At 36.9% G+C, this 23,837-nt stretch overlaps 1 protein-coding gene across 1 annotated transcript in view; it reads left to right on the top strand.

Moving 5' to 3' along the window:
• The first annotated feature begins 589 nt into the window (after positions 1–589).
• LOC140142853 (NAD(P)H-hydrate epimerase-like) overlaps positions 590–23,837 on the top strand; it is a 106,023-nt gene continuing 82,775 nt past the window's right edge. The window contains exons 1-2 of the mRNA XM_072164874.1: positions 590–661; positions 8,794–9,093. Coding sequence (XP_072020975.1) covers positions 8,867–9,093 — 227 coding nt within the window. The 5' untranslated portion in view covers positions 590–661; positions 8,794–8,866. The remainder of the gene's footprint in view (positions 662–8,793; positions 9,094–23,837) is intronic.

The raw sequence follows: 23,837 nt of genomic DNA, 5'->3' as shown, positions 1-23,837 counted from the left end.
TGAAAAATAAGGAACGAGAAGGGCTTTTTTTTAATGGTGCAAAACCCCTTTTTGGTCCGTATTTGCTACTACGATGACCTAGAAAAAAGGAGGACGGTCGTTTTTTTTCTGGTGGTTATGCCCCGGGGTTATGCCCCTCTATTGATGATCACAAAACTAGCCTTCTAGGCCCGTATATATTTAGATTATAGAACTTCTCCAACTTCTTCATTAAAAAGTTATAACCGAAATTTTAGAAAATAGAAGACAAAAATTTAAGAATCTTCAAAAAAGGAAGCGTGAGGGGACACTAAAACATGTTTTCTTGGCCTAACATGTAAGAACTTTTTTAAAAACTATTAAAAGAAAAGAGTCTCACAGAGAATTAAAAAAAAAGGGAAGTGTTATGTTTTGTTTTATTTTATTTACTTCACCGAGGTCCTTTAAAAAAAAATTTTTCACGACACCAACTAAACAACCCAACCCTTTGATATCAAAAGGTGCGTCCTTTTATAGAATGGGACGAGGTACTCCTGAACCGAGTTGAGTGTGCACATTAACGCGACCCTGGATCTGATGATGAATATCGATAATCAATAACCAATAACTGATAATAAAGTAGACCAAAACTTTGTCGACGAAGTTGTGGACGGCGAAGGAATGTGATATTTTGTCGTTTAACGTGAGTAGAAACTAAGCAGTGAACATGGATATGTCAAACTAGGTTCTTTTATATATCATGGTATTGTTTTGGGTGGCTGACATGAGCTGTATTTTTGTTGTGCAATGTTGACATTTTTATGGCAGCAAATGGTCTTCCGAATTCGGCAGACTTAACCATGTAACACGCATTTTAAAGGTCCGTGACCCGATCGACAGCATCATCCCCCCGATATTTTTCATTGTTGATGAGGTTTTGGTATCACATGATAGATACTATTTTTCTCATTACTATCCTGAAATTTGACGCCCAAGTCGATGTATTTCCGGAGAAATCATGAATCACAGCGGTTTTTACAGGTATACCAGTTTGTAAATCTGAAAACTTCGCCGGAATTGTGGGAGCGGAATTATTGCGAATCATCAGTCTCCTCAACAGCTACTTTGGTTTCGCGTCATACACATTCTGTGAAAAAGCGAACCACACTAACTGGTGACGAGGCGATGCGCCGTATATATACTTATACAATTCCAAAATGGGACGAAGTGGGCGATTTAGCTCAATCGACTAAGCGTTGTGTTTTACCGAAAGATACCGGTTCAAACCCCGGTATCGGAAGTTTTTTTCCTCTCCATTTTTAACCCAAACTTTTTATATTCATTTGAAATGTACATATTGCAAGGGGAAATATATTTTGTTTCCTTTTTTCTGAAGCGGAACGAAAAAAAACAAATATTTTCCGTTCAATACGGGCCGGGCATTGTACAGCATTGTCGTCATACGAACGGGAATTGTTGTTGTTGCTTGCCTGCCCATAATGCAATTCACGTATACCAAGGTATTGGATTGCAAATTTGGCTTTTTATTCACATTTACGCTGAAAATGCTCTCGTTTTCTCACAAAGCAGCATAAAGGGGCAATATTTGATATTATTATGTAATTTTAAAGACAATCCATATCCAAAACCAATAGGGTTACCCCCCTTTAAATCATAATATTTCAATTTTATTTGGCCTCTGCCCTGTGTGTGTGTTTGGTAAAATACGTCTATATATGTAGTTGAAGGAATTATTGGAATTGTAAGTACCGGTAGCCCAAGTTGAGCAGATCTAGCTCGAGATACTCAAGCTAAAATATAGCTCGTTCACGTAGCGTTTTCGTTGTCCCACTCACTGGCCTACTACAATAATAAACGTAGATTGCCTGGCGATCGGAGTGTTATCGTCAGAGCACCTCGGACTAGCTAAAATACATTACAGGTTTACATTTTACCTGAACTTGTAATGTACTATTTCTCAGCTATTAGCTCTACAAAAAATGTAGACAGTGTCATGTCATGACAGACTGCGACTGCGTTACTGGCCTGTATCTCGTTTCGGGGAAAGAACGTCTGTAGCACATACCTGTTTTTTAATGACTTTGCAACAATGTTTCTATTGTCAGCAGTAACACCTTGCATTCATACTTTTGAGTTTGTATGGAGCACATTCGTACACATTATAAATAAGTGAAATCAGAATATCTTGAAAGGAATTTAGGTAACGAATTCAACAACACTGACCTCGCAGCAGCTAATGTTTTCATGTAAACATGGCGTCATTAGACATTTTAGCCTACGTTTCAGTATCCTACTATCGGATCGTTGAAACAACAAAACCTCAATCCCGCCTCATTCACGAATTCACTCACCTTCCTACACCACCAGTTGTAATAAAACTCAAAACATCCCGTGTTATTCCTCAAAACTACATGTACCTTCATTAATAAAAAATTGAAATCCTAGTAGAAATCCGTTATCGAAAATTGTTTGATATAAAAGCGTCAACAAAAGTAATTTTTCTGAAGAGTAGATACCACGTGTCAAAATGGCGGCTCGCAGTCGCAGCCCCTGCTTTGTACATGTACCCAGGTCACGGCCTGTCTACGTGACGAACAGTCAGGGTCAGTGGACAGCGCAACCTGTCCGCCGTAATATATGCACCTAATATGGGCATAATGGCTCCGCCCAATATACGGGGCTGTCAATCATCCTTATTCACAATGGCCTTTGTCGAACAGACTTTTACGCAGGTAAGAGCTCACGCTGTCCTCACTTTAGCGATTAGGATCGACAATCGTCAGGCCGACACAATCTGGTTGTGTAGGAGACTATCATCGTGATGCCCACGTAGGAACCACTGGTTTTACGCAAGAAATATTCATTGCCAGGACTGAAGCGGTGTGGCCATTTCTATGTTTGTACCGGGCAAGTACCGGACATTTTTCAACACGGAGCTAGCGGAAATTACAGCAAATTCGTCCAAAGGTAAGCAAAGGGTTGGGGATCGCATTTTTAACTTTGACTAAACTGTTTCGGAGTTAAGGCTTGCTAAAAGTAGACTATTTCAGGGGCTGTATTTGTTGTGCATGTCACATTGTGAACAATGAGTGAAAACCGACAACATTGGCGAAGAATGATTGCCATGCTCTAGTATACCGCCGTTCCGGAGAACGGCGGTATACATATACCTAATGTCATGACTCATGTAATGTATGTTGTTCAAAAATTCAAACTTTTATATGAACAACCGATAGCTTGTGATACGAAAGTTAGAAGGTGCAAGTATTTCACTATTTGTGCTCATGTCACATACTAGTCCGAGGTGCTCTGACGATAACACTCCGATCGCCAGGCAATCTACGTTGTAGTAGGCCAGTGGGACAACGAAAACCAGGGGCTATTTTAACGTGCCTCGCCGTCACGTTCGTGCAATGAGATAAAAGTGTTGATGAAGTAGAGTGCGTTTCAAAAATAAAAAAATTGACATTTTTTACCTGAATGTGACCGTAAGAAAGGCTCTACCATTGTCTACTATTAAAGCATATCTACACGGATGGTTAATTGTCACTGCACGAATATTTTATCTCGTCACGTATGTGACAGTGAGACACGTTAAAATAGCCCCTGACGAAAACGCTACGTGAACGAGCTAGTCACATACCTTGTTTGGCACATGTACACGGTTGCCATACAGGGTCCAATGTCATGCTATGAATAAAAACTTCTTCCTCAAGTGAATTATTGTCTCAAAAATATGAGGATATTGTTCTTGATATGACACATACTGGTGCTATATTCCTTCATCAATTCACCATGACTGTACTCATGAAAAATATCATTTTGTGTCAATTTTTCTCGAGTGATCGTCAGACATCACAATGTCCCCATTGTAATCGGTGATCAAACATGTCACAATCAAACTTGCACCATTGGCACTGTACAAATAATTAAGAGAACACACCAGGTACCACCACCATGATGATCAATTGCACAGTTGGGAAACCACCAACCAACAGTACACACAGAGCTGCACATTACAACCCCATGCACTGAACTGACCAATCAGGTGCATGGATTTTCAAGAAAAATTGTTCTGGACTATGAAAAATGCTCATGCATATTACGTTTGTCCATCAACATTTGGCTGTCTCCACTTGTACTTCCTTCACAAGTAGCTTGAATAAACAAAAACTTCCGTAGAAAAACTTTGAAAATCTCTGAAAAACTTGTAATTTTTTACAAAAAGGCCTTGAAATTTGAGTAATGTTGGTTCCACTTACATCAGTTACATGTATTTCAATGGGATGTAATTTGAGCTGGTGATGTCATTGGGTTATAATGAGCTGTGGTTGATTCATTTGCATAAGTTGAATTTGTACAGAAGTTTGCTTGTGCACGTGTAGTGCTGGGCTCACATGTTCAAGAACCGGAAGGGTATCACCATCAGTTTGCAATGACGACAAGTCAACCTTTGCAAATCGGGAGATGGATTGATTGAAAACCCACTTTTAGATGGGATGAGCATGTGTCTGAGCAACTCCCAACAAATCTAATTTCCTGCGGGGCTTAGTCAAGGTGGCCCAAGCTCGACACAACTACACTCAATTCTGTCGGTCAGCATGACGTCACTTGCAATAAATGCTTCTTCCTAAAGTTTGTTCGGTTTATATAATGCAGAAAAAATAAAGACTCATACAAAATGTAACAACATGTAGTGATATCATGGATATAGAATGGTGTGCGTGCTATTGGGCGCAGCTGCAGTGCTTGCGCTCATTCTGCGTTGTGTATTGCATGACTGTTGCACGCTAGATGTGAATTTACACGAGCGTCACGAGCGTGAGTTGGAACTTTATTGACTTGCGCAGTAACAAAAGCCAAATAATTTCCGCCTTATATAAGCCAAACAAACTATAGTATTGGTTGCTTTTGCCTAGATTTGGCTGTTCCATCTCGCCCCTCAAACACGAAGGGTACACGTACCGTTGCACTCAACAAGGGAAATCACAAAACGTGCCAAATAAATTTATACAGCCTGTCTCAAAAAAAATTGTGCAAGTGAAAAGCGCCCTCTTTGGCAATTAGAGAATACCGTTGTGACATAATGCTTACATCAACGTCAAGGGCACAGTCTTAGCTCTCAAATGCCGTTTGTTCTGTTAAATTTGCTCCTTTTAATCTCGAGATATGTTTAGTTAACAACGAAAGGGTAAAATCACAATTGTGCCACTTTTACTAGGGAATAGGGCTGGTACATGTAAATCAATGATAGCTGATGTTGATGCGCCTAATGCACTCCCCTTCGCATTAGACGATCGTAAACACCAGCAGCGATGCGATATTTTGTCTAATTTCATTAATTTGTCCAATTTCATGAACTTGTCAAAGTTCATTAACCTATAAATGTGCAATATTTGTTTGTCTTTTAACATGTATTGAATGACAAATGAGAACAGTATACCATGGTAAAATCATTGACATGCAGATGTATTTAATTTTACAGCAGAATGTGAAATATTTATTTATCGTTTAATTTGTCGTAAGTGGGAAAAGAGAACCATTATACCTTTATCATGATAAAACATTAAAAACAATTATGTATTGTGTAATTGATGCATTCTTTTGATTTCAAGAAGGAACTCTTGATAAACAGACTAAACGGTATTTGAGAGCTAAGACTATGCCCCTGACGTTGATGTAAGCATTATGTCACAACGGTGTTTTCTAATTGTCACAGAGGGCGCTTTTCACTTGCACAATTTTTTTTGAGACAGGCTGTAGGTCTGAAAAGTTTCATCTGTAGGATTGTTCGTAATAATTATTTTATTTTTGATAGACAAATCCAGAGAATAAAACTCACGTTTCTTAGCTTTCGATAGCAGGGTATGCCATCTTGATCACAGGTGCTTTCCAGGCTCACTGCATCTCCCGCGGGAACTGGTAGTCTCGTTCCTTTGAAAGAACAGGCCATTGTCAACGCACCACTAGATTGCAAACCAAAATTATGGCGGCGTTATGTCGACGATGTCCTCAAAATCATCCAAAAGGGCACAACCGAGCAGCTAACCGAACACCTCAATTCCATAGACCCCACCGGAAACATAAAATTCACCCATGAAGAGGAGGACGATAAAAAAATACCATTCCTTGACACCCTGATCGTTCGAAAACAAGATGGAACTGTCAAGTTATTGGTCTACCGTAAAAAGACCCACACAGACCAATACTTGAACTTTACCTCACAACATCCTCTACACCAAAAACTCGGCGTAATAAGAACACTCTTAGATAGAATGCACAACATAGTGACTGAAGACGAAGACAAAAAGGAAGAGGAGGAAAGAATAAGAATAGCCCTTGCAAACTGCTACTACCCAAAATGGACAATTGAAAAGGTCAAACAACAAATGAAAAACAAAGCTGAGAAAGACACAAAAACCAAAAAATCAGACAACGATCCATCTAAAGGAATGGTCGTCATTCCATACATTGAATGACTTTAACACGTTAAAGAGCCTTCTAGTGCATCCAAAAGATAAGCGGGATCCCAACGAGACTTGTGAAGTGGTATACAGAGTGGATTGCAAAGGATGTGACAAAATGTATGTGGGCGAAACAGGTAGAGCGTTTGCAACAAGACTTAAAGAACATCAAAAGGATGCCGAGAAGATAACAAGCAACAGAAATTACACCAGAGCAAAAAGAAAAGAATCATTGACAGAACAAAACAAGTCCGCCATTACTGACCACATTTCTCAAGAAAACCATGTTATCAACTGGGAGGGGGCGAAAATCATAGACAAGAACTCAAATCAACACACCAGAAAGATCCGCGAAGCAATATGGATTCGCAGAGGGGGCGACAAAACCATGAACAGAACACCCTGTATCTCAGTTAGGCAACATAACTCATCATTACAAGTTTGCTTTTTTTGAAAGCCTACAATGTTATAAGCACATCTAAAAAGGTTTTAGCAGCCTGTGTTTATGTTAGTAAATAAGAGAGGAACAAAATAGTATACTTTTTGAACCAAAATTCAACTTTTCCACCCTATATGACATTTGTGGCACCCTGTATATTGACCAATTGTTTGTATGTGTGCATTCCTTTACAGTGATATATAATTTTATAGGGTTTTGATGAACAGTTTGTGAATTAGATCAGTTTTAAAGTACAAAAACATGTAAATTTTAGTATGTAACGCATTTGGCCCCCAATTCATGGCGCACGACCATGGTTAAAATTATAGGCCCGCGGTGATCTCAAAACCATGACTATAGTCATGGTTTTGAGATCACCTGGGGCCTATAATTTTAACCATGCCCCTCATAGCAGTCAATATTTGTATACTATTGCATGAGGTGATAATGGAAGATATACCGGTACTGGTCATGAGTACCAAGGAGCAAGGATAGCCCAGAAAGCCTTCCTTTACGGTATGATACGTCATATGCACAACGTCTATGGTACTATGGTACCGGTACATAATCATCCATAGGACCAATATCAAATACCAATGAAATAAGATCAAAACCAGTTTAGTAGACGTACCCTATCCATTCTGGAGATCTGGGACAAAACAAATTTGAAAAGTAAATCAAAAACTTTAAGGGCTGGGGTATGAGCGTTTGGACAGTATTTATTTTGGGACATTAGAGCACATCAGACATATCGGATTGCATTCTGAATACGAAGAATGTCATTCTGATATCAAATAATTTTGATTTTTTGAAATTCGCAATTTAATAAACATTTTATGGCAAATCATTAAAAATTGATATTTTTGATATTTAACAGTACATAAAATAAACTTTACAAATCTGTACTTAAAGTGTATGTAGGTGGGATGAAAAGCCAACGATCAATTGAAAATTTTGACCTTTCGTATTGAAGATATGGATTTTTCTTCCCAAAACACCAAAAAAAAATTAGGTCTTTTGGGGAAAAAATCCATATCTTCAATATGAAAGGTCAAAATTTTCAATTGACTGTCGGCTTTTCCTCCCTGCTACATACACTAAGAATATGTCATTAGATTTATATAATTTACTTCGAGGACTGTTAATATCAAAAATTTGAAAAATATCACATTTTTATAATTTGTCATAAAATTTGTATTATATTGTGATTTTCAAAAAATGAAAAATATTTGATATCAGAAAGACATGCTTCGTATTCAGAATGCAATTCGATAGGTCTGAGGTGCTCTCATGTCCCACAAAAAATACTGTCGAAACGCAATAAACGCTCAATTTAGATCTCTTAACACCACCACCTTTTCCTATACCCCAATTCATGACGTATTATGAGCATTTCTGTTGATTATTTGATCGAATAACATTAAAATACTAATAATATATTCTTCTAAAATCAGCAAGGTTGCTTGATTTAAATCACATCGATTTATATCTTGATTTTAAAATCACAATTTAAATCACATACTTTTTTTTCTCAAAAATATCACCAAGTTAAATCAACTTTTGGATACAACTAAAATACCTTTTTGATGTCATTTTATCTACATTGCTAAAAATTCATCTTCAAGGTGCAGAATTCAAAAGGTTTTTTCCCCATGATTTTATTTTACCAATTTTTTCTTTCTTTGAAACTCAGCAATCAAATATATATTTGCTGTCATATGTTGTTCTGATTGTATTGTTGTTTATTATGTAGTAATATGTCTAATATATGGCATCCTATTAAAGCAAACTGTAATATTAATAAAGATTTCATCCAAGTCTAACCAAACAAACAATTACAATAATTGTGTATGAATAATAGAAATAAAGACTTCGGACAAGTCTAATTTTCAACTTGTTTCTGCTACACAGGTAATTACAACTCATTGTGTGTGTGACTACACACCTTCCGTATCTTCAGTATCTACCAGCACAGCAACTGCTCATGCTCAGAACAGCTTTATTCCGCTTATCCCAAAGTGGCATTATTTGCAGAACGGCTGCAATCGATGCTAGCAGACGATATAGCACCAGACTGACCGTGATAGAAAGGCATTTAGGGAAACAAGGCTGTGTTAGCATCCATCCAATTCGGAGTATGGCTACTGCTGGGGATAGTAAGGGCAAAGGAGCAGGGGAGGAGAGCCCAAAACAGGAGGTCAAGTTCCTTGGGTAAGTTCATTATATTTTATTTGTGGTCACTGGCAGTGCAAAGGGGCAGTTGCGTAGCCAGTTGGGGCTGATGCCCCCTGCTATTCATAGACTGTCATCTTTTTTGCTTGTTTATGTACAAAATAATTAACTGCATGGTGTTTGAAGGAGGAGGGGGTTCTACCAATGTATTTGAAGAGGACAAGTTCTTCCTTCGATGCAAAATAAGTTACTTGTCGCAAATTATTAAAAAAATATTATGGTAAGAGTTTCTGTAGATAAATATTTTTTTCTGTAGTAGATATTTTTTTTAATTACGTGCTAATGATACTGTGAAGAAATTTAAGATTGCTGCAGTTAAAATGGCATTTTGTCACATTAATGTGAACCAGTTTAACAACATCAAATGCCTATTCTGTAGGCATAAGAGGAGGGGTGCTAGTGACTAAAAACGCTGGTTTTCCATAATCTTGTCTTATCCAATCCATCCTTCATTGACAGCAGGCATCCACCTCCAGTGGCGTAACTAGGGTTGGTAGCGCCGGGCAAGAAACAAAATGGCGCCCTACCCCCCCAGCGCATTTTTAATACCTGAAAGAATTGCGCGAATTTTGATTTTGAATTGATTTGGTGCTGAAATGTGCGCGAAGCGCGCGAAAATTTTGACTTTCATCCCTTGGATGGGCGCAGAATTGATGCTGGTCCTGGCTGAATTGGTCAATTTGGCGCCCCCCTCACGGTAGCGCCCGGGGCATGTTGCCCCCCCTGCCCCCTAGTTACGCCACTGTCCACCTCTATTGAAAGAAGCTGATTGGTACTTCAAACTTCACAATGAATTAAAAGGAACAGATCAACTCACATAATTTGTTGCATTTTCGTTTCTGAATAATAGACTAACAGATACTGAAAAGATAAAAAAGACCCTTATTTACTCCGGTAACTATTGTTTCTATCTGGTATTCAAAGACCAGTCTTGAATAACAGGGATTCAAATCTGACGAGAACCTGAGAACCGGTTCTCCTGAAGGTTCTCGCTGGATTACAACTGCGAGAACCAAAATTGGTTCTTGTAAGCTTCAGATTGCATGTTGTGTTACATATTAGCCTAGCTTTACTTGCAACAGAAATATGGATTTAATAATCTTATTAATCCAAAAATATTATTCTGAAATGTTGGGGAAAAAGGTAAAGTTTTCTTCATTTTAGCTGTCAATTTATCGTACAATCATGAATGGAAACCCATGGGCTTAGAACTAGTTTAAAGTGTGAGCATTTTTGTGAAAGTGTCTGTCAGAAAAACTGCAAAAAATTAAGGCCAGGTACATGAGGGGAAAGTGGCGACAGCCTTATGATCTTCCTGTTTTTTCTCAATATTTTCCGGTAATCGAAAAGCCTGGTTTTGATGAGAACCAAAGGTTCTCCCAAAAGCCCTTTGCACAATTGATTGCGAATTTGAACCCTTGAATAATGTAACCAGCTTCACCTACATAAAAAATGGTTACAGGCACATTCTTCGATAAAGCGTTCAAGTTTGGTCTCGGGAATTGCAAAATTCCAACCACGAAGAATTCATGAAAATCATTCAAAATCGTAAACTTTAATAGTTTCAGAGCACAAAACAATGCATGGGTGATTTTTCAACAATACTTCATTTTTGAGCAATATTACTTGTACGCATTGGGGGTAATGTATCAGTGGTAACGTATCTGTGAAGCCCTAACACACTTTTGTGTTAATCGTGCAAGTGTAAAAACTTACCGACTTAATACCCATACTTGATCAATCATCACCCAATGTACTAAAGTCTGGTATGGTATTTGGCTTCATTTATCACGGCGTTTTTTGCGAGGGGAGTAGAATTTAGGTAACATATCTGTGACGACATGAACGTAACGTCAGGATTTTTTGCCATTAATAGACCTGATTTTTTTTACTTTGAAACCATTGTGTTATGTACCACATATATAATATAACTATGGAGCCTGCTTGATCCGTCACATATGAGAATATTCATATAGCTAGTTATTTTGACAGATTGCTATCCATTAGAAATATGGTAATGTATCTGTGAACAATATTGGCGACATAGTCTCAAAGACCTGTTGGAAAAATTTAATAACCTGTGTTGTGATGTTTTTACTTTATAATTAGGGCATGATACCAGCTAATGAAAAGTACCTATAATCCATTATTATGCACGCATGTATAGCGAACAGGGACACATTATACGGAACGCACCTTGGCTGGCGACATGGAGGAAAACAATGGATATGCATAATCAGCTATATTGTTTTATGGCTTTTTATGCATGTTACAACCTCTAGACCCACACATTTTAAAAAGCAACTCCTAAGTATTAGTTATATTAATAAAAGTCATTTCTTTCTGACGAAACAAGTCTGAATACGACTTGAAACTATGGGCGACACAGATTTGGCTTTTTGAACACTTTATCAGAGAATGTGCCTACAGTTTTTTTTTGCTGTCGTTTTGAAGAGAAATTTATGCTTTGAAGTTGAACATAGCATTTTATGATTTAATTATTGGTGTTTAGCTCTAGGATATTATGACAAGAGATGCACAAGCTATGAGACAGACAATTGGCTTTTGTCCTTGTGAATTTTTTTTTTGCAGGAAATTGGTTTTCCAAAATTAGATTGGAAACAAGAAGGAACATGGTTTTTTCTCAGTATAAAAAGCAGTTTATTAAGTATGTGTCTGCATGCTTGTGAGCGGGTGTTTGTGTTTGTATCTTGGGTGGGCATTGTGGATTGGTTTGTGAAACGACACAAAACAGATAATCTAAAAAAATTGATATTTGTTATCATCAGTAGATAACAGCATTTCTTCAGGGAAAGCACTATACAGTGAGTGAACACATTAAATTGCGGTAAATAACATTAGTGTACATAGTTTCCTTGCAAAGTATTTATGGCCATGCGTTTTAAGGCGGGCCCATTTTCGTTTCAACAACTGTTTTTTCCCAAATCATGCCATTTTTGACATCCTATTGTTTTCTCTCTTTATTTGCTCAGAAGTTCCCCTTTCAGAATGGGACACGTTCGCCCCACTTACCCCAAACAGGAGGGCAGACTTGCTCCCTCGGGTTTGCTCCATTGGCATATTATGCAAAATATTGATAATTGCTTGCTGTCCTTAAACTTAAATGGCAAAGCTAATAATACCACTGTTGGTAACCCACGCTTTAGAAAGGGTGGGTTGAAGGGTCCATAAAATGCTTAAAAGGGTGGGTTTGAAAAATTTCTCGTTAAAATGTGTGTCCAAATATAAAGCGTGTTCACTGATAAAAAAAGGGTGGGTTTAGAAGTCCACAATTGCAATCTCAAAGCTTACTGTAATTTCCGATTGAATGACACTAAATGAAACACAAAAAAAATATTGAAATCCCATTCTGTTTGGTCATCCGAAACTTCAATATATAATTCTCTTTGGATGCAAATCTGCACCTCCTGGACCACCATAACCACTTATCTATGATTAGCTCAGTAATCACACTTAGAAAGGATGGGTTTCAGAGTTTTGGTATAGGATATGAAATAAAAAGGGTGGGTTTGAAATAAAAAGGGTGAGTTTGTATCACCACTGCCAACTATGAATACTCTGCGTGCTAGCCATAGGCTTCAACATAAAAAAAAGTCCGAAGTTTTGAGATAATTTGCCAAAATAGTCTGAACCTATACTAGGCTTGTTTGTACTAATTTTAATGCATTTTCTTGCAATTTAAAATTCTGAAATTTGTTAATTTTTAAAAGAAATTTGATACTTGCTGTCTGCAATTGAAACGTGCAGGGAGAGGGTTAACTTTGTGTGTACTAGCATGTACAGTTGACCAGTTGACGCTTGAGAAAAAACGCAAATTGAAACCTTTCATGGGGAAGATACTGTAGTCTGTAATTCTCTCCACGTGGATGTTGACTGCAGACAACAAGTTTCAAATTTTGTTTTTAAAATTAAAAAATTTTCATTCAGTTTTTCATGACTGTATTTTGAATCAACATGAAATATGCATCAAACCTAGTATTGGTTCAGTGGTTCTTGAGATAGCTCTTGATATTTTGAGAAAATATCTCAAAACTAGGACTTTTAAATGTTGAAACCTATGGCCAGCATGCAGAGTATTTATGTATTTATGTGCTTACTTGATAAATTTGGCTTTTTCTTTTTTATGTCGTTATTTTTTGAACATTTTGTCAATTATTTTTTATTTTTGTCACAATGTTATTTTCAAAATCTAATTGTCAGAACTCTTCAAAATCTAATATTGTTAGATCAATGCAATCACACTTCTTGTTGTAATGTCAAAATTTTGTAACAGGCCTTGACCAATAAGGAAAATAATGAGTGATTTTGTGAACTTGTCCTTGAGAAGGACATTCGCATAGAGCTGATGAAAAGAAATAGCTATTTCATTTAATGAGTAAAATACTTCATATTCTATTGAAATTTAAATTTGAACAGTTTATCTTAATAATTCTTATAGCGCTGCACTGGAGGATGTGAGTGACGTAGCAAAGATTTCTTATGCTGGAGCAGTAATGCCAACGCCGCACCTTAGGGGCAGAGTATGCGTGGAAAATGGTACCAAGTAACAATCCACATATGTGACCGTACACCACGAATGAGCCGTAAATGTCCTCAATTGTATTCTGAGTTACAGTGTAAAATAGGCATGAAGGTCGTATTCATAGGTACCTCAATTTGGTGCTACGTATACCTCATTTAATGAGATACACATAGCACCAAATTGAAATACCTATGAATATGACCTTCATGCCCATTTTACACTGTAACTCAGAATACAATTGAGGACATTTACGGCTCATTCGTGGTGTACGGTCACATATAGAAATCATACTTTCAATGTATAGCTGGATTTTGTTTTTACAACAAATGTTACTCACCAATGTCTTTTGTGGCCAAAATTTTAATTACCCTAAAATTTCACCAAAAATATGAAATATCTGAAAAAAAATCAGAAGATTTTTTTGCAGACATATTTTCTAAAAATGTTCGGCCTAAATTAATGAATTTTGGCCAAAAAGTGACTGATTTCACATGATTTTGTTTGCAAAATATGTTCATAATTAGTGTTATTTCATACAAAAGGTTTTAAAAATGTTTACCTTTAAATATGATATGACCCAACATTTGCATATTGTCAAGACCATATTTTGAATCAGCATGTAAAATGCATTTTAATAAGTACAAACAAGCCTAGTATTGGTTCAGTGAGTTCATAAGATAGCTCTTGATATTTTGAGAAAATATCTCAAAACTTGGATTTTTTTGTTGAAGGCAAGCATGCAAGGCATTAAAACATATTAACACGTTTCTGGGCAACTATGAAGTATTCTTTCTAATATTTAAATAATCAATCATATCATATTTTTGTGATACTCTTTAAGGTGGTACTCCACCCCCTTAATAAATTTGTGACTATTTTTGCATTTTTCTCAAAAAACAAGTTATATTATAGGGGCAAGGAATCCAGTTACTGCACTGGAATTTCAGTGACTCAAGACAAGCGGTGTGTTAAATTTATGATAAGAAAAGAGGTACCGCTAGAATGTACCTCATTTCTTTTATATATAATGAACTGGTCACTTGTCTTAAATCACTGAAATTTCAGTGAAGTAATTGGATTCCTTGCCCCTATTAACTTTTGTCACCAGTGCAAAATTAGTCACAAAATTGATCAGTGGTGTAGTACCACCTTAATACTACACATAATGATGAAAAATAGTTGATTGATTCTACCAATTAGAGAAAATCTGGTTTTTTTAAAGAAAAAAATATGGCTACTTTTTCTAGTGTATTACTATAGACTAATCCAAATACACGCATTCCTACACCTGACTAGCAGCCTTTAGTTGGGTCCCGTCGGCTACAATGCATCCAAAATGTGAAATGATTCGGCCTTGGCGGAAATTTTAAACTGCATTCCATCACCCGTTTTACACCTTCCGCAAAAACACAGGTAGACAAAAGAATGATTAAAAAGTTTACAACACAATACAGTTCTAACAGTTGTGCAAATAAAAGCCGCCATACACCTAGAGAAGGTCGAGGAGAGTTAATAGAATAATACAATAGAGATAATTCCGTAGGTAATCCCGTCGCATCTATTCATAGATGTAAAAATGGATGAACAAAAGGACTATGTATGAATAGATGCGACAGGATTACCTCTATTGTATATATTATTCTATTATTAACCCTCATCGTCTTTGCATCTTCTCTAGGTGTTAGGCGGCTTTATTTGCAATAATCAGCGCTTCGAAACACCAGGTTGGTGCTAGCGGAAACCAAAGATGGCCGACCAAATCCTGACCATGACTTGGCTCGTTGGATTCGTCTATATAATCATGGCATAATCCTGATGCCTAGTTTTATTTTTTAAAAACTATATTGAGTATTTGAGATATCAAACTATTGCTGCCATAATCATGATATTGTCCTAGAAGACAGGACATAATAGTGTTGGATATACTACTTCTACTCACAATATTGCTATCTACAGAAGACAGCACATATCTCGTTATCAATATAATGGCTAATGCATTTAAAGTCCACACTCCCCATGTGGAAGATTTTGGAAATGACTTCCACAGGAAGAGTATGAGTTTTAAATAGAATTAGCACATTAACAGTTCTATTTGAAACTCACACTCCCTCTGTGGAAGATTCAGCTTTAAAATGTTTTCAGAGGGTGTATGAAATTTAAAAGGGGTTGACATGTTCAATCCATTTAAAATTCATACTCCCTTCTCCCTACAAAGGTAGTGTAGATTTTAACTCTTTCCACCTGGTGTCGACTGCAGATGACAAGTTTAAAATTTTCTTTTCTTTACAATTTCAGAATTGTACATTTTCATGACCATAATTGGAATCGTTATTAAAAATGCATTATTATTATGAGTACAAGCCAAGTATTGCTTCAGATAGCTCTTGATATTTAGAGAAAATATCTCAAAACTTGGGACTTCTTATTTTGAAGCCTATATGGCTAGCAAGCAGAGCATTAAATGAATTAGCACATTAGATTTGTTATCTCTGCTGTTCAATGAAGTGTGTCATTACAGCTCATTGCCAGGGAAGATACCTTACCCTTCCCAGAATCCTTTGCAGCATAGTGCATCAAATTTAAAAAAAAATCCTTTTTCTCAAAGCTCCCATGATGCGTGTTAGTAAAATAGTGTGCATGAGGTTATTTTAAGGTCATAATTTTTTTATTTCCTTTTTTTGCAAAAAAAAAACACCCAAAAATCAAGATAATGGTCTATATTTGTGATTTATAAACAGTCGTACAGCACATTGCATATGGATATCACAGTATCAAAATGCATAACGGTTAGTCGGTCACATTCTGCGTGTTTACACTGAGCACTCTTTATTTTTACCCGGTATTACCTGGTAACCCACAATCCGATTCAGGCAACAACCAGCATGTTTCTACTGATGCTTAAAATAAGGGCTGTGGTGTGTACCGGAAGCAAGGTCTTAGCCAGCCATGCGTCCACCAGTCTTTAAGACGGGCTAATCTATTTTTAGACGGGTGGATTTAATGGATTTTACAGATGTGATAGCTCTAAAACAGATGATTTTAAGGTTATATGAACTTGAGACTAATTCAGAGTGACATGTAAAGGCCAAATCAGGACATATTTGACTCCAGTGACCCTTCCATGGGTATACACAAGTTGTTTTATATTTGAGGGTCAAATTTTGGTATCTGCTTGGACGGGTAGTTTCTGATTTCTGGCTAAGACTCTGACCGGAAGTACTGAAAATATTTTCCTGACCCCCAAGCTGCTTTTGAGGTCACGATGTGATACATAAAATGTACATAAAAGAAGTTCAACACCCAGCAACCGTTAACCGTTGTGTTTCCACTGACAGAAATACCGGGTGTCACACCACATGGTCTACCTCATGAGGTGGATCACGGTTGCCGGGTGTCCACACCGCATCACTCTAAACCGACCTGTTTCCACTGAGCACATTAACCGGTAACACTCTAAACTAAACCACATTACCTTACCCGCCAACCGGTCCCCAGTAGAAACACACAGATTGACAAGCATTTCAAAATTCTATATTCAAAAAAAAATAATTTTTAATTGCATTCGGTATTAGTTTTCAGGAGCTGAAGAGCTTTGAGACATTTAAGATTTTTTTTATATAGCCTTACTTTGTCAATGACAAATAATGATAAGGCCAAGTAAAATAAAAATCATGTTTCATGTCTTGGTTTTCGAAAAAAAAAGTAGGAAGAGGGGGCATTTTATTTTTTATCGTAAAATTGGTGTAAACAGTTACCGTATTGGTCCGAGTATAGTCCCACCCGTTTTTTATGTGGAAATTTTTCACAATTGGGGGTGGGATTATACTCAATTTCAAAAACAAAACAAAATATCTTGAAATTTTTTTTTTTTTTTTTTTTTTTAGGTCAACCATGAATGATCCTAGCATCTAGATCTAGGTCCAGGGACATTCAAAAACCGAAAAAAATTAACTTAAATATTTTTTTTATTTTTTTATTTACAATTTCTGAAATTTTTCGAAAAATGGGGGGTGGGATTATACTCGAACGTGGGACTATACTCGGACGAATACGGTACTTAGAGCTGTTTTATATAATAATGCCTAGAAAAGGAGGAGGACTTTTTTATTTTGTTGTTCTGAGAGGTATATGTTGTAGGCTTCTCTAATGATCTCAAAACCTTCGAAAATTGTTTCTTGTATGTAGGCTATAGAAAGCATCTCGACTTCCTGGACATATTTTTTGAAAAGCTATATCTGATTTTCAAGTAATAAAAATAGAATTGAAAAAACTTCAAAAAAGGAAGGGGAGGGGATTTGAAACATGTTTTATTTGGCCTAATTGTGTCCCTCCCACTTCTAAAAATGGATTTATGCCCTTGCTTTGTACAGGTTCCTGTTGTTTTCATGTTGAGAATAAATTGGCTAAACATGGGTCGATAGTCCAGAAATTGAAACATATTTTGCACGATCTGAATGTTCTCTGTTCATTGAGGTACTTCTCACTATCAACCCATGTTGCACTAGATGGCAAATTTCAGTAAAACTGATGGAAGAAATGCATTATGGGAAGTGTAAGACATCTTCTCCGAGCAGTCAGTACCAACAATCCAACATCCATATCTGGTTAAAGAGTGGATTGATTTAAGAGAAAATGTTACCATGGAAACCAAGAGCTGTCATAACAACTGAAGTATGTGTTCACACAAATGGGCACTTTTTGAAATGGATGGCAATACTGTAAGAATCCGGTTTCAAATCTGATGGTGCCATTTACTCCATTTGACTCTGTTGGCAATATCACTCAGCCTTGTAAGTTGCCAGCATGAATCCAGTCATTGGTTTATTGTGTGACTTTGCTTGACCCATTTTCCTGATCAATATCTTGCATAATTTTCAATTCAAGATAGACCTTAACAACACCAACAGCTATCACACTAGATATTTTTGAGCTATTTTTAACTTAGATCTTTGCTTTATCAAATTATTTATCTTTATCTGCCTTTTTGTGGTATTTTTTTTATTCTTTAAACTGTGCCCATTGAGGGCGCTATTTACATACATTTCAAATTTAATTTAGCTTAAGGGATCTGGAATGAACGTTTTGAGCATTTCAACAGTATTTTTTGTGGGACATGAGAGCACATCAGTATATCGAATTGCATTCTGAATACGAAGAATGTCTTTCTGATATCAAATAATTTTCATTATGACAAATTATTAAAATTTGATATTGTTCACATTTTTGATTTATAACAGTCCTCGAAGTAAATTTTATAAATCTAATGATATATTCTCAAAGTGTATAGCTTGGAGGAAAAGCTGACGATCAATTGAAATTTTGACTTTTCATATCGAAGATATGGATTTTTCTTTGTGTTTTGGGGAAAAATCCATACCTTCAAAACGAAAGATCAAAATTTTCAATTGATCGTCAGCTTTTCATTCCACCTACATATATACACTTTTTACATATCATCAGATTTATAAAGTTTACTTTGACTTAAATATCAAAATATCAATTTTAATCATTTGCCATAAAATGTGTACATTCTTAATTTCAAAAATCAAAATTATTTGATATCAGAATGACATTCTTCGTATTCAGAATGCAATTCGATATGTCTGATGTGCTCTTAATGTCCCACAATAAATACTGTCCAAACGCTCATACTCCATCACTTAATAACATGATATATTCATTTCATTTCAAAAGCAACCAATTTTGCCAAAATTGCTGCAAAAAGTGGAAATTTGTGCACCAAGAAGCGGTTGGGCTTTTCCAGTTGAAATCCATACACCGTTTAAACAAACAAACAAACATACAAACAAACCCTCTGGAAGACATGACCCTTATCTCCCCTATACAAGGAGTCTGAATTTCAAATGGGGTTGCCTGAATGCATGCAATGGGTGACTCCATTTGAATTGTAAACTCCCTGTGTGGGAGATAAATGGTCATATCATAGGGGGGTGAATGGATTTCAACTGATGGAATAGCCAAATGTAGCTGAATGTTTTGCCAGGGCTGACATTCACTGAGCCTGGCCTTGTTCATCATGATTGCCTTTATTTGTTGAATGTTTCCAGGCAAAAATGTGCAGTGCAGTAGATGTTAATTTGAGCAATTGGCCATTCAACTGAATACAAGGAAGATATGCCTGCCACTAACAGCTTCATTCAACTAGTAATATTCTGATCACAACATTGGCAACATAATCTTGATGTAAACATTTCTGACTTGTCTGTGTTGTCATTCTGAGGGTCATTGAAGCCAACACCATGTCTTTCTGATCTGCATTGAATCATGAGATTGAATGCTCTGCCTGCTAGCCATAGGCTTCAACATTTAAAAAAAAAGTCCGAAGTAAGTTTTCGTTGCACAAATAGCCTTCAATTGCAAGAAAGTGTGCAATTTGTATAAATTGCACAAATAGCCAGTTGCTTTTAAGCAATTTTCACAAATTGCATAAATAGCCACAGATAGTTGCAATTGATGCAATCTATGTCAGACAAATTGCATAAATAGCCACAGGTGTTGAAATTTATGTCAGTAAATTGCACGAATAGCCTACAGTTGCAGGAAAGTGTGCAATTTGTACAAATAGCACAAATAGCAATGTATGTAAGCAATTTTTACAAATTGCATAAATAGCCACATGTGTTGCAATTTGTGCCATTTATGTCAGTCAATTGCACAAATTACCTACAGTTGCAAGAAAGTGTGCAATTTGTACAAATAGCACAAATAGCCATGTACGTAAGCAATTTTTACAAATTGTAGAAATAGCCACAGGTCTTGCAATTTATGCAATTTATAAAAGCAATGAGGACAATATCTGAGTTGCTTCCAGTAAGATGAAACTTGTTGTCTGCAGTCCAGCCCTCGAATTAACCCACGGCACCGACGGCATATTGCCGTGGGTGCCCACCGTCATTGCCGCAATGCCCTCAAAATATGTCCTTTACCGACGGCAGTCACTTGTCGGTCCCTAAATGAAGTTGCCGTGGGTGCCCTAGCCGCCAGCCCTGTCCCTTCATTATAAAATCATTAACAAGTACTGGTTAAATCCCATAATATTGTGGAAAATTAAATCGAAAATCTTGAACATGATCGCTATTTTTAGCATCGTAACCCAGCTATCAATCACAGTATACACAATAGTTTGTTGTGAATTAATATTCATTACCCCTACGTAAGCTTACATATTCAGCCAATCACATAGGCTTTTATACATTATCTGGTTGCTAGAATTCTGACATTCTGACTTCATTTTCTCGATTGGTCAGAGAAATACCTCCAACGTACTATCGACCAATCAGAAACGCTGTTAGTAACTAAGACTCCTCGACCTCGTGTTGTGAACAAAATCTGAGCGCTCATGGGCAAATCAATTGTTCTCTCGATTATCAAACATTGACTTCCCATTGCAAACCGATGGCGATACCCTTCCGGTCTCGTCTTATCTTGTACATGTGAGCCCATCTCTAGATATGTTTTGCACGAAATAGTTTTTATCCCGGCGAATTTTATCAATATTATTACCAAAGTTACAGCTGTTTCATCGCTGTTTCGAGTCAGTTTTGCAGCTTTTGCAGCTCAGAACTAGGGATCGCAAAATTTAACTTAAATTAAAGCAGGTTTTTAAGCAATCAGGTTAGTTTTAGTGTAAAGTTGAGAGTCGAATTTTACTTAAATGTCGAATTCAGCTGACGGTCGGTAATGCATCTATTCGCTTTTGAAAAATTGCCTTGGTGCCCTTCTCAAATTTTCAACAGTTGCCTTGATGCCCTTTTGAAATATTACAAATTGCCGTGCTGCCTTGCCTTTTCAGTGAAAATCCACGGCAATTATCAACTTGCCCTAAAAAAGTTGCCGTGCCCCTTCAGATCCTTAATTCGAGGGCTGCTGCAGTCAACATATGGATAGAGTCAAAGTTCCCCTTGAAACTTTTCTTAACAATTTATAAATCAATAGTTTTTTAGGCCATTTTGGGCGCCATTTTGAAAATACACTGACACTTGGGACTTTTTTTTCTTTATATCAACTTGAGGGGCGTTTTATTGCACAAATGTCTGCGAAATTGAAAAAGGGGTTCTTATTATTTTCTCCTGATCCCGTGGCCAGATAAAAAAATTACAGGAATAAATTTGGTTTCCTACTTTGTACTCATCCCGTGATCAATATTGTTCTCGGTTCTGATTTATATGCAAGGGGTAGGATTCTGTGATGACCTTAAAATTACTGAAAAACTAGAGCGGTTCTCGGCTTTCGCGGTTCTCGGCATTCGCGGTTCTCGGTAGTGTGGGTTGGTCCGTATGTGACGTTTCTGTTCAGAACCTTGTGTGACCCTTCCCCCAGAAAAAATCATCCGCCACCACTGGTTATAACAAGGGCCTTGTAAATGCAACTGGTGAGACAGAGCCTCGAATGACGTTTGTGTTTTCAGTCTGATTTCAGTTCCCTAACAGGTACAAAGTTTACGCATTATCATTAGGCCTACCAAGTATTGTATGTCCTATAATCTCTTATGTATGACATGGATCTTTACCATGATTGTGCAAGCCAAAAAATATCATTTCAATACCCCAAACATGCGTTAAAAAGACCATGTTTTACACATGCAACCTCAAGTTTAGACATATAATTTAATTTTCCCTAAACCCTCATGCATGGGAAAAATCATGCCGCCACCATTGGTTATGACAAGGGCCTTTTAGGGTGCACACCAATAAATAACCCCACTGACTTTCTGTACAGACATGGGCCGGGAAAACAACTCAGTTCTTCAAAACTTCCCTTTCTGCAAGCAGAAGGTCAGATGACGACATCCATTGTAAAAATTAATATATGGATTTCAGGATTTTTTTCCAGAAATATTGTAAAAAGTTCAACCTATAACCCATACAGCTAACGCCACCTCACAAACAGCTTGGTGTTTCTGAAATGTAACACATTTTGAAAGTCGTCAGACAATCTAATTTACAGGCCTAAATGATGATTAAATATGAATCAGGGCCTAATAGTTGCCTTTTAAGCCTTTTCTAATGTATTACATTAAGTCATATTGCACATTTCCTCGTTTCAAATACTGTTTTTTTCCCTTCCAGGGTGTAGCTAGACTTCTCCGTACTCCACTTGCCAATTGTGCTTCTGGCTATTGCATTTAAGCTTAAAACTCTGATTATTATTTGTGCACAATTGATAGATTTTCACATCTAATCTTTTCAGTCACCGTGACGCCCTCTGTTTGTTAGCTTCCCAAGTGGACTACTGACTTTGGATTATGGATAACTTTTTAACACGGGATTGTATGGAGAGTTAGGCCAATTTCTGGCCTAACTAAAATTGGTCATGATGTAATGCATCTTTAAATGAATCTGGCTTGTGATTGGTCCCCCAGATATCGTTATTGATTGAAGAAATTCATCAGGATCGGTAGAGTAAACTAGTAAACCAGAGTTCGTAGTATCTGATCCAAGAAAATGCACTTACTGGGTACGTTTCAACAACCACTGTTGTCTTTGTCAACACTTGATGAGGAGTGACTGCAATCTACTGACAACCAACGCTAGAGGGATATGTAAAATCAGGCGGTTTTTGGCGATTTTAGCCATTAAGCCCCCCCACCGCATAAATCTGAAAGCCCTCTGAGCCCCCCTCCTGGAGACGCTATTGCAAAATCAATGGAGAGAAACTATACTACCTTGTTTCTTAATAAAATGTAACGGGGTACATCAGGCAACTATGAGAGCCAAAAAGGCCTCAAATTGAGCAAAGAAAGACATTAATTTTCATGTGCATTTCAACCAAGACGCTTCATTAGTGGTGTTCGCCCTTAATATCATATTATCATGACCGTTTTATTTTGTTTTATGTTAAGGGCTGGGGTATGAACGTTTGGACAGTATTTATTGTGGGACATTAGAGCACATCAGACATATCGAATTGCATTCTGAATACTAAGAATGTCCTGATATCAAATAATTTTGATTTTTGAAATTGCAATGTAATACACATTTTATGACAAATCATTAAAATTGATATTTTGATATATAACAGTCCTCAAGTAAATTTTATAAATTTAATCATACATTATTTAAGTATATGTAGCTGGGAGGAAAGGCCGACGATCAATTGAAAATTTTGACCTTTCGTATTGAAGATATGGATCCCCCAAAAAAAATAGGTCTTTTGGGAA

The sequence above is a fragment of the Amphiura filiformis genome, chromosome 20, assembly GCF_039555335.1.
Source record: "Amphiura filiformis chromosome 20, Afil_fr2py, whole genome shotgun sequence".
NCBI classification, from domain to species: Eukaryota; Metazoa; Echinodermata; class Ophiuroidea; order Amphilepidida; family Amphiuridae; genus Amphiura; species Amphiura filiformis.
This window is presented reverse-complemented; position numbering and strand designations above follow the sequence as displayed.